The sequence below is a fragment of the Erithacus rubecula genome, assembly GCF_903797595.1.
Source record: "Erithacus rubecula genome assembly, chromosome: 11".
Lineage (NCBI taxonomy): Eukaryota > Metazoa > Chordata > Aves > Passeriformes > Muscicapidae > Erithacus > Erithacus rubecula.
This window is the reverse complement of record NC_136663.1, coordinates 1,096,145-1,112,370: the sequence shown is the minus strand read 5'-3', so window position 1 is coordinate 1,112,370 and position 16,226 is coordinate 1,096,145. Positions and strand designations below refer to the sequence as shown.

The 16,226-nt window shown below is 45.3% G+C and overlaps 1 protein-coding gene across 1 annotated transcript in view; it reads left to right on the top strand.

Annotated features, from left to right (window-relative positions):
* Positions 1-16,226, top strand: part of VEPH1 (ventricular zone expressed PH domain containing 1) — a gene marked incomplete at its 3' end in the record, with an annotated part of 53,100 nt that overhangs the window by 30,003 nt on the left and 6,871 nt on the right. The window contains exons 8-12 of the mRNA XM_079315290.1: positions 619-828; positions 1,826-2,193; positions 9,954-10,093; positions 13,188-13,322; positions 15,768-15,885. Of these exons, the coding sequence (XP_079171416.1) occupies positions 619-828; positions 1,826-2,193; positions 9,954-10,093; positions 13,188-13,322; positions 15,768-15,885 (971 nt within the window). The remainder of the gene's footprint in view (positions 1-618; positions 829-1,825; positions 2,194-9,953; positions 10,094-13,187; positions 13,323-15,767; positions 15,886-16,226) is intronic.

Here is a 16,226-nt window from a genome sequence, read left to right as displayed (position 1 = left end):
AGGCTTGGAGCAGCCTTGGCACTGGATGGGCTTTGAGGTCCCTTCCAGCCCAAACCATTCCATGAATCTCTGATTCTGGGATTTTAAGACAAACAAAACAAATCCAAAACAAAACTACTTGCCCTGCAAGTTCATTTTAACTCTTCATTTTCCCTTTGCTGAGCTGGAGTCACGTTGCTCAGAACTTTTCCTGAGTTTTAAAAGGATTTTTTCTTTCTCAGAGTGCAATAATTCAGTAAGAACTGCATGTACTTTGGTCAAAGCTTTAAAACCACAGAATTCTATAAAGTCTGCAAATAGCTTGACTTTTGCTTTGTGAGAATAATGCAATAAGTCAGTGTTTAGCAATTTTGAGAGAATGGTTTGAGTTCAGATGAAAAACTTGTTACTACCAGGGACAGAGTTGTGATTTGCTGGTGCTTGGCAAGTTTCTGATCCAGGGTTGTCAGAGATGTTCAGTGTTTCTGATCTGGATTGAAGATGTTCCTGAAGATAATCTCAGGCAATCTCTGTTTAACCATAATTATTTTACCAGACCCAAACCACCAGTGCCAGGCAGGGACACAGCACAATGAGCACAGAGTGCCAGGGTTAAATCTCTGCTTTCTGCTCCCTCAGGGTGGAAAACAGCTCTGAGGCAGAATGTCCTGTACCCCTGGATGATTTAAAATCTGTTGTGAATGGCAGTGAAGAAGATGAAAAGCTGCAAGTTAAAATCCAAGCTTTTGAAGAGAAAATAAACGTGGACAGCAGCACCCCTGGCTCGGTGAGGAGATACAGCCTGGGCCAGGTTTCTAAAGAAGAAAGGAAGGATATGAGGTTTAACAGGTATGGCTCTGGAAAATGTGTGAGGGCTGCAGGGAGATCAGCTTTGTCAGGAAAATGTATCCAGACATGGAGGGTTTGGTCTGCTCATGTGATACCCACAGGCAGCATAAACCGAATTTTAACCGATTTTTGCATTGGTGAATTTAAGGGCTGGATGAAATCTTTCTAAATCCCAGAATCACTGAATGGTTTGGGTTGGGAGGGACTTGAAATTGCCACCCCTGCCTTGGGGACACCTCCCACTGTCCCAGATGCTCCAACCCCAATGTCCAGCCAGGCCCTGGGCACTGCCAGGGATCCAGGGGCAGCCACAGCTGCTCTGGGAAACCCATTTAATCTTTCCTGTGCCCTAAAGCAGCAAAAAGGGCAGGAAAACATCTGCATTGAGATATCACAGAAAGGAAGGTCCTGAGAGCTTTTCTCTTTTATCACCAATACAATATTCATCAATATTTATCAATATTTATCAATATTTATCAATATTTATCAATATTTATCAATATTTATCAATATTTATCAATATTTATCAATATTTATCAATATTTATCAATATTTATCAATATTTATCAATGGCAGCAGCATGACCCACAGGCTCCTCAGGCTCCACAGTGATTTCTGCTCTCAGGATTTGCCCTTTCAGCCCCTTGTGCCCCCTTTGCTCCCCTCCATCCCCAGCAGGGACCCAGGGCAGGAGGAGCTGGAGCTCCTGGCTCAGGGAATTCTGTGCCTGGCATTTTTATGATGTGATTGCTACAAGGTTATCAGATCCCTGCAGAGGGGCTGCCTCACTCCCCCCATGGCAGATGTTGGGATATGTAGGTATCATTTGGATATTATTTCATTTTATTTGCTTATTAAAGCCACGGCTTGAGCTTGGCTTTTGAAATGCAGATTCCCCAGAAGGTTCTCACCCCTGGCTCGGTGAGGGCAGGTTTTGGGGGGGGTTTTGTGCCCTGCCTTTATTCCGAACCCTTTTCCCCTTGCTGTCCCCCCTCAGGTCCAAGAGCCTGGCCCTGCACACGCTCAGGATGAAGGGGCTGAGCTCAGAGGGAGGGCAGGACGAGGAGGATGGGGACATCCCTGCTGGAATCTCCTTCTCCGAGCTCTACCTCAGCCAGGAACACGAGAAGGAGCCTTTTGGGGTCCATCCTGAGGCAGTGATTTCACAGCCCAGTGCTGATTTGCCCCAGGCAGCCCAGGAGCCAGAGCAGAGCCTGGAACAGGGCAGGGCAGGGGCAGCCACAGCAGCTGGGCAGCACCAGGACAAGCTGTACCTGCACCTGAAGGAAAACCTGGGCAAAGTCAAGGAGTTTGTGATGGAGATGGGCAGGAGGATTCCCATCCCTGAGCAGTGTGTGATCGAAGGTAAGTGGTGTGAGCCTTCCCAAAAACCTGAGCACCCAGCCAGGCTCCCCTCAGGGCTCAGGAAATGGGGCAAAGACCCTCCAGCACAGGCAGGGAGGAACAGCAGCCCTAGAAAACAACCTTTCCCAAATGGCTGGGCAGGCTCAGGATGGGTTGGGTTGGGTTGGGTTGGGTTGGGTTGGGTTGGGTTGGGTTGGGTTGGTCTGGGATGGATGAGTTGCATTGGGTTGGGTTGGGTTGGGTTGGATTGGGCTGGGATGGATCAGTTGCATTGGGTTGGGTTGGATTGGGCTGGGATGGATCAGTTGGGCTGGCCTGGGTTGGCCTGGGTTGGGTTGGGTTGAGTTGGATTGGGCTGGACTGGGTTGAGTTGGATTGGGCTGAGTTGGGTTGGGCTGGTTTGGGCTGGGTTTGACTGGGTTTGGTTGGGTTGGGTTGATCTGGGCTGGGCTGAGTTGGGTTGGGTTTGGTTGATCTGGGTTGGGTTGGATTGGGTTGGTTTGGGCTGGGTTTGGCTGGATTGGGTTTGGTTGATCTGGGTTGGGTTGGACTGGGCTGGGTTGGGTTGGGTTGGATTGGGCTGGGTTTGGCTGAGTTGGGTTTGGTTTGGTTGGGTTGGGTTGGGCTGGGATGGATGAGTTGGATTGGGATGGGTTTGGTTGGGATGAGCTGAGTTGGCTGGGTTAAGATGGGCTGGGCTGGGTTGGGTTGATCTGGGTTTGGTTGATCTGGGTTGGGTTGGGCTGGGTTGGGTTTGGCTGGGTTGGGTTGGTTTGGGTTGGGCTGGTTTGGGCTGGGTTTGGTTAATCTGGGTTGGGTTGGATTGAGTTGGGATCCTCCTGCTTCTTCCCTTTGAGGTGAATTTGGGTGATCCAACCCCTCAGTGGTGGCCACGAGCCCAGCCCTGCCATGTGCCACACTGATCCCAAAGAGCAGCTCCCTCAAGCAATTAAATTAAATTAAATTAAATTAAACAAATTAAATTTCCACTCACTTCAAACATCGCCTTCTAATACAGCATCACTTCAGCTCCAACAAGCATCAACTGAGGTTGATAAATTATAAAATATTTATTTATTTCCTTTCTCTGTGGTGAAGAAGTAGAAAATCAGTTTCCACTCATAAAAGGGATATCATTCTTTATATATATTTTAAAAGCTTATGTTTCAGAAGAATTTCCTAAATACTTTAAATTCCAGGTTTAGTAGCTGAAATAGTTGTTTGGTAGAATTAAGGATGAAACTTTTGTTCATAAAATTCCAGTGAAAAAATGAGAGTGAACAATGTGGCTTTTGAAGTGCTGAGTGCTCTGACCCCACATTAATGAAATCCCATATATTGAATATTTTTTAACGCATTGCTCAGTTTCCTTTCTGCAATACCTCTTATGATACATCCTAGGCATGTGACTATTTCTAAATTCATTCAAACTATTGTAATTTCCTGAAAATCCTCAACTGGCATTCCTGGGGAAATTCCTTGAGCAGGGACACATGTGCAGAGCAGAGATTTATGGGGCTCCTTCTAAATCTGTTGAAGAAATGCAGCCCTGCTCATTCCACGGGGGACAGCTCTGTTAATATTCCAGATATTGCACAAACCTCTCCAAAATCTTGCAGTTATTGCACTTCAGAGATCCCCAAACTCCAGCAGGGCCCACCCCAAGATTTCACCAGCAGAAAAAACGAGATTAGAAAACATGAATAAACACAGTTGGCTGATTTTCTGCTGGCTGTGTGGGAGTCTTGAACTGGAAATTGAATGTGTGAGACATGGAAAAGATGAAAAGATCAAAATTCCAGAGAAACCCCTCATGGCACAGAGTATTTGAAGGAAAAAGTGGCAAAATGTGAGTGCACATTTCCCAGCCTTTCCTTCCCCTGCTCATTTCCTGGCATTTCAAGTGGCAGCTCTGGAGTGTTAGAGGAATTTCCAGGGGGTTTGGGGCCAAATTCTGCTCTCTTAACCTGAATTCCATCCTTGCTTGTATTTCTGGTGGTGTCTGAGCTGGGGCAGTCAGGGTGGATTCCTCATGGCTTAACCCCAGGCTGGGTGCTCCTCCAAAAGGGGATGTGCTGGTGAGGACAGAAATATATAAAAATATTTTAAAAAACCCCCAGGAAAATACATTAAAATATAAAAAAATACAGGAAAATATATAAAAAATACATGAAAATATATTAAAATATACAAATATTAAATATATATTTATATAAATATAAGAATATCCCAATTTTCCTGTAAGACCCTTCAGACCTGGCCACTAAGGACACAGGGAAAGGTGTCCCTGCCCAGGAGCTGGAGATGCTGTGAGCTCCCTTCCACCCCAAACCATTCTGGGATTGCCTGCATTAATTAATTAGAGCTTGAAGGATAAAGGGCAGGAGTGGCTGCAGGGAAATCAGAGATCTCCATGTGGAGATAAATGGGTTCTGCAGCCAGAAAAAGAGATTTGCAGCATCAGGAATGACTGGGAGGATGAACTGAGTGTCTGCCCTGCTCCAGGTGCTGGAGAGCACAATGAAGTTGTCAGAGAGGAGTTCAGAACACACAAAACAGGCACCTCTGCTCTGTTAAATTGTCTGTGATTTGCAAATTGGCTTTTTTTTTGCTCTTGAGTCAGATGTTTGCTGTGTAGGTCTTACCCCTCACTGAGTAGTTTTGCTTTGCAGGGTGTGATTTGCAGGCTCCTCGTTGATTTCTAAGCTCATTTCAATTTCCATTCCATGTCCATGTGGATGCAATATTAACTGGAGTGTCAGATTTTACAGCTGGGAAGGGCTGCAGGTTAAGAAGTGTCAGGGTGGATCCATGAACTGCCTGTGACAGTTTGAAGATGCCTCATGCAGACCTTGAAAAATTGCCATGTCAGCCCTTGTTGTTTAAAATTTCCTATTTTTGGCTGGCTGTGCCCTGGGCAGGGCAGAGCTGGGGATGGGGTGATGATCCTGCAGCAGGAGCAGGGCTGGGCTGTTGGCCAGAAGGTTTTATCCTGCAGAAAAGGGCTGAGAGCACACAGGCTGCAGCACCAGACTCGTGTGCATAAAAGAGATTTTTTGGAATGAAACTGCAGCCAGAGAGGGGATTTGAGTTGGGGCAGAAAGAAGGAACCCAAACCCACAAAAATCCATTTATTGGTTCAGTTCCTGCTTAGTCTGGAGCCTTGTGCCCTGACCCACATCTCTGACATACCTGAAGCCATTTGAGGCATTTTTTAACATCACTTAAAGCCTCTTAATCCTGGGGAACTTTTCCTTAAAAGAAAGGAAAATAACAAGCCACCATATTTGTCAGGCTCTCCAGATTTCCTGGAGTTCAGCAGAGTTTTCCTCAGCCCATATTTCTTGGGGTGGGTTGGGATCCTCTGTTCTCCAGGGTGTTGCTGGTGGCAGCTTCCAACCCCAACCCCTGCAGGTTCTGGGGGGGTTCTGTGGTTTTTGGTGGTTTTTGACCTGCCAGAGCTGGTTTGGGGACAGGCACAGCATCCAGGGTTTGGTGTAACCAGGACAGGCCCTTGTTTTCTGCTGTGGCTCTGCTCCATTTTTAGGTAATTTGGATTTTAAAAGCCACCATTAAAGCTCAGAGCTGTGACTGTGGAGTGAGCTGCTGGAAAGAAAGCATTTGGTGAAATCTGTGTGTCAAGGATGCTGAAGGATTTGCCATCTCCTTTTGAAAGGACAGAGCCCTGGGAGCTCAGGGAATCATTTCCCCCCTCGTTCACTGAGGCCACATCCAGTGACACCCAAGAAAAAATATTAGAAATCATTTTGCAGCAGTGGCTGCTGGCTCCTGTAGCCATGCAGGAGGAAATCCTTGCAGTGACCATTGCTGGGGAGGGGGAGGAGGAGCAGGGGGAGCAGGTTGCAGTGTGCTGGCCCCCAATGTGGTTGTGATTATGTTTTATGTGGTACTGGGGGCTAATGGGGACCAGATGGAAAAGCTCATTGCTCCCCTGCAGTGCTCACCCCTGCTCTGGCCTGAGCAGCTCCAGCATTCCATCAGCCACAGGCTGATTGGGAACAGATGGGGCTGGGGTCCTGCAGGGCTGGGGGGGGCTCAGGAGAGCTCTGCAGGCTCACAGCAAACAGGAGCTGCCATCCCATCCCATCCCATCCCATCCCATCCCATCCCATCCCATCCCATCCCATCCCATCCCATCCCATCCCATCCCATCCCATCCCATCCCATCCCATCCCATCCCATCCCAAGGTGAGGGAGCAGTGGGGATGGCAGTGCCACCACTCAGGATGGCCAGGAATTTCCTGGCTGCCCTCACACACATCCTGGGGGCTTCACCCTGCCCTGGGGGCTTCACCCTGCCCTGGGGCCAGCCCTGGGCTCAGGCTGCTCTCCAGGTGAGCTGTACCTGGCACCTGGGACACTCCTGGTGGCATCAACCAGAGCACTTGGATGGGGCTTGAGCAGCTTGGCCTAGGGGATGAAAGGGAGAGGTAGAACAGGATGAAATTCAGCCCTTCCATCCCAGTCTGTGATTCTGGGATGATTTTATGGCTCCTGAGCTTCTGGCTTTGCCCCTTGGATGTGTGCCCCATTCCAGCCCTGCCTTCCCTTAGTGTTGGTGTAACTCACTGGAGGTGAAACCTTGCCCTGCACACAAAGTTAGCAGTGTTAAAAACAACATAAAGCAGCATTTCTTGAAGCTGCTTGCTTTAAAAATTGCCCTCTCCTCCTATAAATGTATTTACTGCTTGCATACTTTTTGTAACCCAAGCTGAAGAGGTCAGGCAAAGGAAAATGAGGAAGCTGAAAAAGCTTAAACCCAAAATTCTAAAAGCTGCATCCATTTCTTATTGGTTCCATGTTTATGTGTGGGTTTGATTCTATTTAGGAAATTTATGAGCATACTTTTACTCCTATTAACAGATTTCATTGAACAGTAAAGGATTATCAACATAAATCAAATAATGCATTAATTGTTCCCAGAGCCAGTGCCTCTGTACCCTCCTGGTTCAGCCCAGCATGTGAAGCTGGAATAGGTAACAATTAAACAGCTCTGCTGACATTCTTCTGGTTATATTTTGTTCCTTTTCCCCAGGCACAACCACTCGGTTGTGAACTTGAAAATTGCAACATGCATTCCCTTGTTTCCTGTAGGAATAACGAGTTGTTGCTTATTCCCTTGGAAGGCAAGAGCTGGGCTGAAAGATGGAACTTTTCCTTTTCTAGATCACTCTTTGGGGCATCTGGAGACAGTGTGGGTGGGTTTGTGTCCTGTGCTGCTCTTCACATCTTCTTATGCTTTAAAATCCTTTTCTTGTGCTGCTTGGGCTCTCCTGCCCAGCCAGGCCAGGCTGAGGAAGGAGGAGAAAGAAAGGACAGGAGAAAATGGTCTTAAACTGCCAGAGGGCAATTAAACTTTAACTGCCAGAGGGCAGGAATGGATGGATTTTGGGAAGGAATTGTTCCTGGTGAGGGTGCCCAGAGCAGCTGTGGCTGGATCCCTGGAAATGTCCCAGGCCAGGCTGGACATTGGGGTTTGGAGCAGCCTGGGACAGAGGGAGGTGTCCCTGCCATGGCAGGGATGAAATGAGTACAACCTTCCCTTTTAAGTTTTAATTCTTATAGAATTCATGGGGTTTTTTTCCCCCATTGCTTCTTTCATCTTCCAATTTCATTTATTAGCAAACCTACTGTTTGTTTGTAAAGGCAAATCTCTTTTTCCATCCATCAATCAGTGAATCCATCCCATTGTTTCTTTTATCTCATTGCTGGCCTTATTTACCAGTAGACCCAGAGTTTATTTGTAAAGACAAATCCTCTCAGGCACCTCTTTGTGCTCCTCAGTGTCCCCAACAAAACCTTTTTCCAGGAGCTCCTGCTTCTCCAAAGGTCCTTTGCCATTTTTTCATCCTGCAGCATTCAGAGATGTCCTTCCCACCCCACCACACACAATTTTACTTCTTTTTTTACATCAAACACGATTTTCCTTTTGCTCAGCTGCTCACCAGGGGCTGCAGCCCTGCCCCTCCTGCTCCCAGGTTTTTTTGGTCAATCCATATTTTTGTAACTGGAAGATTAAATGCTGTTTTCCAGGGAAGAGGAAGGACAAGCTGCCTGCTCCTCTTCACCGTGGTTTGGGGTCATTTTTAGCTAAGAGTCATTTCCCATCTCAAACATCAACTTTTCACACACATGGCCCAAGGCCAAGTCTGGATTTCTGCTCGAGTGCTTCAGTGAAGGTTTTTTTAGCATCTGTGAGGGGTCTGCAGCTTGGAAGAGCATCTGTCATCAGCCTCCTTGGAAATGTCACCGTGTGCTCTGCTGTGCCCCAGGACTCAGGATGGCTCCAATTAACCCCTTGGCCTCCCCAAACTAGTGAACTTCAGCAGGTTTGGGCAACTAAACTCAAGTTTTCCCTCTAACCAGTGATCCCAGTGTGTGGATTTAGTGCCACTAAAGCAAGAGAGGGGGATTTGTGCCCCTTTTTTCCCTGCTGGGTGTGCTGCTGATGGGGCAGGGATGTGACTCAGTCTCTTGCTGTCCTGGTGAGTCACCGTGGGGAGAAGGGGGAAGGGATGGAATGCTCAGAGAAAAATCTCCCGACTGGAAAAATGAGTTGTGACTTTTGAGAAAAGGTGACTAAGCTGAGATGGTTTCTGGATCTCCTGAGGAGGAGAGGCTGAGAGCAGAGGCAGCCTGTGTGTCCAACAACAGCATGAAATGCTTGGGTTTAACATTTGCCATCTAATCAGGATGGGAATGCACAGCAGGGAAATGTAATAAACTCAGAATTTCATGTAAAAGTGAGGAATGAGTTTACCAGAGGTACCAAAGGATGTGTTGCCAGAACGAAGTGTCAGTGGTCAGATTGTCACTGAAAATGCAGAAAATCTAAAAGTGGGATGTTGGGATCTGCCAGAAATGCTGCAGAGAGGCCAGATGGCTGCAAGGCTGATTTCAATATTCCATGATTTCAGTATTCCCTGATTGCAATATTCCATTATTTCAGTATTCCATTATTTCAATATTCCCTGATTTTAGTATTCCCTGATTTCAATATTCCCTGATTTCAGTATTCCCTGATTTCACTATTCCATGATTTCAGTATTCCCTGATTTCAGTATTCCATTATTTCAGTATTCCATTATTTCAATATTCCATTATTTCAGTTTTACATTATTTCACTATTCCCTGATTTCAGTTTTCCATTATTTCACTATTCCCTGATTTCAGTATTCCATTATTTCAGTATTCCATTATTTCAATATTCCATTATTTCAGTTTTCCATTATTTCACTATTCCCTGATTTCAGTATTCCCTGATTTCACTATTCCCTGATTTCAGTTTTCCATTCTTTCACTATTCCCTGATTTCAGTTTTCCATTCTTTCACTATTCCCTGATTTCACTATTCCCTGATTTCAGTTTTCCATTCTTTCACTATTCCCTGATTTCACTATTCCCTGATTTCAGTTTTCCATTCTTTCACTATTCCCTGATTTCACTATTCCCTGATTTCAGTTTTCCATTATTTCACTATTCCCTGATTTCAGTATTCCATTATTTCAGTATTCCATTATTTCAATATTCCATTATTTCAGTTTTCCATTATTTCACTATTCCCTGATTTCAGTATTCCCTGATTTCACTATTCCCTGATTTCAGTTTTCCATTCTTTCACTATTCCCTGATTTCAGTTTTCCATTCTTTCACTATTCCCTGATTTCACTATTCCCTGATTTCAGTTTTCCATTCTTTCACTATTCCCTGATTTCAGTACTCCCTGCCCTTCTTTGCAGACTCTGCCCAAAGCTGTGTGGCCAAGCTGTCCTTCAGCTGTCCCCTGAAGGGTCACTACTGCCTGTACAGCAGATCCAGCTTCACCCTGCTGAGCCAGCAGCCTCCTCTCTGGATCCACATCATGTTCCTGTTCCAGCAGGTGAGGGCCACAAACCAGCCTGCTCCTGGGGCACCTGGACAAGAATTTCAATTAAACACCTTAAATTCCTCTTTTATTTGTGACCCTTGTGATCCCTCAGAAACTCGTTTGATTTGGCTGAAATTATTTTGTGCTCTATAAATTTTTATATTTCTGTTAAATGCCCCCAAATTCAAACTGGCTTGGGGAAATTACAAAGCCTGGGGATGAAAAAGTGGGACCAAAACCAAATTGTTCTTGTTCAGGTAAAACTTGCAGCAAGTCCCAGGAGCCTTGGGAGCAGCCAGGAGCTGGCAGAGGATTTTGGGGGAGCAGCAGGAGGGGTTGAGAATTTGGAAATCTGCTCAGTGCTGCTCTGCCACCCCTCAAGTGATTTTCCTGTGCTTCATGTTGTTTCCAAGCACATCCCAATATTTGGGCACGTGTGGAATTTCCTAACAGATTACAAATGGTGTGAAACTAAGAGAGAGCCCTAAATTTACACTCCAAGGTGGAACAGATGGGGTTTGGGTTAAAATACAATGTTCAGTTTCTTCACACATCCAGAGCCTTTCCCTGCAGCCTTGGATTTATCCCAAATAAGGTGAGGGATGTTGTGGATGGAACAGCCTGAATTGCTCTGCCCTGTGTGTTTTCCTAGAAATAAACCCTTTTCAAGAACATTGGTCAGTTAATTTTTAAAAAAACATATTAATGGAGAGTTCTACAGTGTTTCAAAACCCTTGGATAGAAATTGGGAGCTGAGTGGGACAGCAGGATTAGGCTGGATGAGTTTGCTCAGAAAGAGGAGACAGAAAGTCCATCCAGGAATCCCACATTTGAAGGACATTGCCCATATTGTGAAATCAAATATTTGCAGTATGGAAAATGAGGTTTGTTTGTGCACTCTTATCTTGGCCCCTGCCTGTGAATGCAATCTTTAATTAAAAGATCACAGGGGAGATACAAGAGAGTTCTCTCAGCCCCAGAGTTCATGCACCACTGACTCTCTGAGCAGCTAATGCAATAAATTTGGTGCTGTTGGAGCACCAGGATGATTCCTGGGGCTGGAAGTTGGATCCTCACTGTCCTTTGGCTCAGGGACCTCTGGGGGTGACCCCAACAAGGGTCCCCCTGTCCTGGCAGTGTTCAGTGTCCCAAAAACCTGGGGGTGTTGGATTTCTGTGTTTTCTGACACTGACCCCCAGAACACTGCTTTTAACCTGAGGCCTTGGAGAAGCTTCCAAATTGGAGTGATGGAGTTAAAATCATGAGTGTGTAGTTAAATAGAAGTGTGTGATTTCACATGGTGAAGGGTTTAAATTTGGGGGTTTTATGATATAATAATATTCTATTCTAATTCTATTCTATTCTGTTCTATTCTATTCTATCCTATTCTATTCTATTCTATTCTATTCTATTCTATTCTATTCTATTCTATTCTATTCTATTCTATTCTATATTCTATTCTATTCTAATCTATTCTATATTCTATTCTATATTCTATTCTATTCTATCCGATTCCATTCTATTCTCTATTCTATTCCATTCCATTCCATTCCATTCCATTCCATTCCATTCCATTCCATTCCATTCCATCCTTAACATTTTTGTTATAATATTAACATTTTTAACATGGAGGATTTTGGGTATTGTTTCTTTCTGTCTTCTTCCTTCTTCATGATTTCAGGTATTTTTTGTTTGAACAGTTGATGCTGCAGTGCAGGTCACACGAATTTAGTTATTAAGGCAAAAATATAATTAATTAATATAGGTGTTAATTCTCTATTTGTCACCTCTTCAGAGCAGTGAGAGGTTTTGCTGTTTGGTATTGCTCATTCTTGTGCTAAAAAGTGCTTTTCCTATTAAATAAACATGTTTTTTTCCACTTCTCTCCTAGGAAATATTTTCCTGAATCAGTTGGGGTAGGGCTGCTTGAATCTGTTTCCTAAGGGGATCCCACTCTGAGGTTTTTCTCCCAAATTTGCCCTGAATCAGGACACACAGAGCCCTGCAGGGCTGGGAACTTCTCCTGGCTCTGGCTGGAAATGCCAGGTGTGTTCCAGAGGGATGCAGCTCACCCAGGGCTCTGTCTGGCTGCTGATAAATTATTTAGTTTTTTAAAAATTCATTTAATTATTTATTGAAATCTATTCTATAAATTCATTGCAGGGCAATCCTTGGTGAGCCACAGACCTCAGAGATGGGGGATGTGCAACAAACTTCAGAAACCCAAGGGAAATGAGAATTTGATGTTTATCAATGAGATATTTGATGTCTATAATGAGATATTTGATGTTTATCAATGAGATATTTGATGTTTATCAATGAGATTTGGTGTTTATCAATGAGATATTTGATGTTTATAATGAGATATTATCATTGAGATTTGGTGTTTATCAATGAGATATTTGGTGTTTATCAATGAGATATTTGATGTTTATTAATGAGATATTTGGTGTTTATCAGTGAGATTTGGTGTTTATTAATGAGATATTTGGTGTTTATCAATGAGATATTTAGTGTTTATCAATGAGATATTTGGTGTTCATTAATGAGATATTTGATGTTTATCAATGAGATCTTTGATGTTTATCAATGAGATATTTGATGTTTATTAATGAGGTATTTGGTGTTTATCAGTGAGATTTGGTGTTTATTAATGAGATATTTAGTGTTTATCAATGAGATATTTGGTGTTCATTAATGAGATATTTGGTGTTTATCAATGAGATCTTTGCTGTTTATCAATGAGATATTTGATGTTTATCAATGAGATATTTGCTGTTTATCAATGAGATATTTGATGTTTATTAATGAGGTATTTGGTGTTTATCAGTGAGATTTGGTGTTTATTAATGAGATATTTGGTGTTCATTAATGAGATATTTGGTGTTTATCAATGAGATCTTTGCTGTTTATCAATGAGATATTTGATGTTTACAATGATATATTTGGTGTTTATCATTGAGATCTTTGCTGTTTATCTGATTGTGTTGATCCATCAGAATTGCCTTTGGGCTGACCCTGGGAATTCTCCCGGCTGTGAGCACAGGATGCTCTCTGGCTATGGCTGAGTACCAAAGCACTTTGAGTGATTCTGTGTTTCCTGCAGAGCCTGTTGGCAGAGCCTCTGTCCCTGCAGAGCAGCTCAGTGCAGGGGCTGAGGGTGCTGTGGGAGCAGAGCCAGCTCAAGGGGATGCACAGCTTCGAGGCTGCCATGATCCAGTCCACCTTCCCACAACAGAAGGTGAGAGCTGCTTCCCTCTCAAATGCAAACAGCATGTCAGGAAAATCAGCCCACAAACACCAGAGGTTCGTGGCCAGAAAGGAGACAGAGGAGTTCTTTTTGTTTTATTCCAATAAAGGCAGAGGCCATGGGGCATCCCCTGGGGTCTCAGATTTTTGGAGGCTGCAGCCTCCTTTTATCCCAATTTCCCTCTCTCTTTCCCCATGGGCTGAGGTACTTGAGAGGCACAGACTTCCCAAACACCTGATAGCTGAGATTCCCCTCTCATGTACAACCCTCCCTTTTAATTTTTAATTCTTATACAATTCATAGTTTTTCCCCATTGCTTCTTTCATCTTCCAATATCCAATTTCATCTACAAGCAAACCTACCAAAAATCTTTTTCCATTCATCAACCAGTGAATCCATCCCATTATTTCTCTTATCTCTCAGTGCTGGTTTTATCTACCAGCAGACCCACAGCTGGTTTGTAAGGACAAATCCAACCTCCCTCTCCAGCAGGAGTTTCCCTGCATTTGGGGCATTTTGCAACAGAGGCACTCAGGGCTGTGCTGGGCTTTGGAAGCTCCCCAGGCTCTGCAGCCTCCACTGAGCTGATCCATGGCAGGGATGCTGCTCCTGGGGCTTTTCCTGCTTAGTCCTGAGCTCCAGGCTCAGCTTAGCTGCTGCTGGGGGCAGCCCCTGGATGTTCACCCAGTTCAGCACAGCCCTGGGTTTTATGGAATTGTTTTCCTGCACATTAGTTGCCCCCATCACTTGAAGGGATTAGAGCTCTTTTCTGTCTCCAGGATTTCAGTGAGTGCCCTTTCCAAGCTATTAATCAGCTGCTTGGAAAAGGCCACTGTGGGATTGGAAAACAAATATCCATTTATCCCTGAGCTTCTCCATCCAGCTCAGCTGGATGAAATGAGTTGTCAAACACGATTTTAAAACACTCTCTCTCAGAATATTGTGGGCATGAGGATGTCTGGTGGAATAAGATTAAATTACCGAGGCTCTGGCTGATTTAAAACCAGAGTTTTGTTAGGAACACCTTCTGCACTCCCAGGATAATGTGGTGCAGTGGGAACTCCTGCTGGGGCCCAGAGGAGGGGGGACCCCACTCAGGTTTCACTGGGACTGTCATGAAGAAGGTTTTCTTTAGCTTTTGCATTTCCAAAAAAATCTGCCTGGAACATTTCCTAGTCCTTACTTTCCTCAGCTTCTGTCATAATGGGAATTTGTCATCTCAGAAGTTCTTCCCATTGCTAACAGGACTTCAGAGATTTTAAATTATTGGACAAAATTGTTGCATTTGTTAATGTTATTCCTCTGCCAGGAAGCAAAATTCTGAGCGTTGCTTCATTAAGCACAACACTTTTAATTTTCAGTGGCCTGAAATGTGTTGATGCAAAAGCAGCATCAACACTGCCTGCTGTATTTGAGACTAAGTTTCATGCACTGTGTTCCAGCAGAGTCTGAAATGCTCTGTCAGGGTGGGATGGGACACTGGGAAGGAATTTCTGGCTGGGCTGGAATTCCCAGAGCAGCTGTGGCTGCCCCTGGATCCCTGGCAGTGCCCAAGGCCAGGCTGGACACTGGGGCTGGAGCCCCTGGGATGGTGGAAGGTGATAAATTTTTCCAATATGAATTCTAAAGCATTTTTTCCACCCTGGAGAATAATGTATGACATCAATGCTTGACATGAATTCTGAGCAACCCCTTCAGATGTGCAGCAGTGTGGAGCTGCAGGGAGTACCTGGCTCACCCAGAGCACACTGTGCTGCTCTGGGCAGCCCCTCCATGCCACAGAAAACATTCTTTGTTTATTCAGCACGTCTCAGACGTGCCAGCAGCAAAGCACTTCCAGATGTGGATCCTCCCAGCTTTCCTGGGGCTCTCCACAGCTCCTTATCAAGGTCCTATTTGTTCTGAGCTGGGCTGAGCCATCCTGAGCTGTCCTGGCTGCTCTGCACTGCCAAGGCCACCACTGGCCCAGGTGCCACCTCCACACAGATCCCAAATCCCCCCTGGGATTCCCCCACTGCCCTTTCCACGAGGAAATGTTCCCAATATCCAATCTGAACATCCCCTGGCAGAATCTGGAGCCCTTTCCCTGGTGCTGTCAGTTATTACTGGGACCCCCCTGGCTGTCCCCTCCTGTCAGGGAGTTGTGCAGAACCACAAGTTCCCCCTGCTCACCTTTTCTCCAGGCTGGGCTCTCTCAGACATTCTCTCCTCACCACCCTCGTGTTCCAAGGTGGTTCAGCTGCTGGAAAACAGCCAGGCCTGGCTGCTGACCTGCCTGGAAGAGGAGAAACAAATCCCAGAGCACCCCCAGCCTCCCAAACCCAATCCATGATTTCTGGCTCAGCTGCTGCTGCTGGTCCTGCTCAGCTCCATGTCCTTGGGGGCTGAGCTGTGCTTCTTCACCTCCTGAGTTTGGTTTCTCTCTTCCCACCCCAGGAGCTGGAGAAGGTTCAGATGCACCTGGAGGAAGTGAGGTTCTTTGATTTGTTTGGCTACAGCGAGGAGGCAGGAGCCTGGCAGTGCTTCATGTGCAACAACCCCGAGAAGGCAACAGGTACAGGGGGCTGCTGCCCTGGCCCTGCTGGGTGTGTGCTCATGTGGCTGTCCTGGTTTGAGGGGCAGATATCTGCTAATAAAGGCAGGAGCTTGTCCCTCCCTCTGAATTATTATAATTTTGAAATTAAGGGACTCTCAGGCAAAGATATGGGAATTAGGAATAACAGTTCTTTACTAGTAAATTAAAATAGAAATGCAGTATTACACAGAACAATCCCAAACCCTGCCAGAGTCAGAATCCAAGCTGGCACAGTCAGTCAGTCAGGGTGGTGGCACAGTCCCATTCCATGGTGCTGCATCCTCCTGCAGGGGCAGATGTGGCTCAGCTGGAGCAGTGCT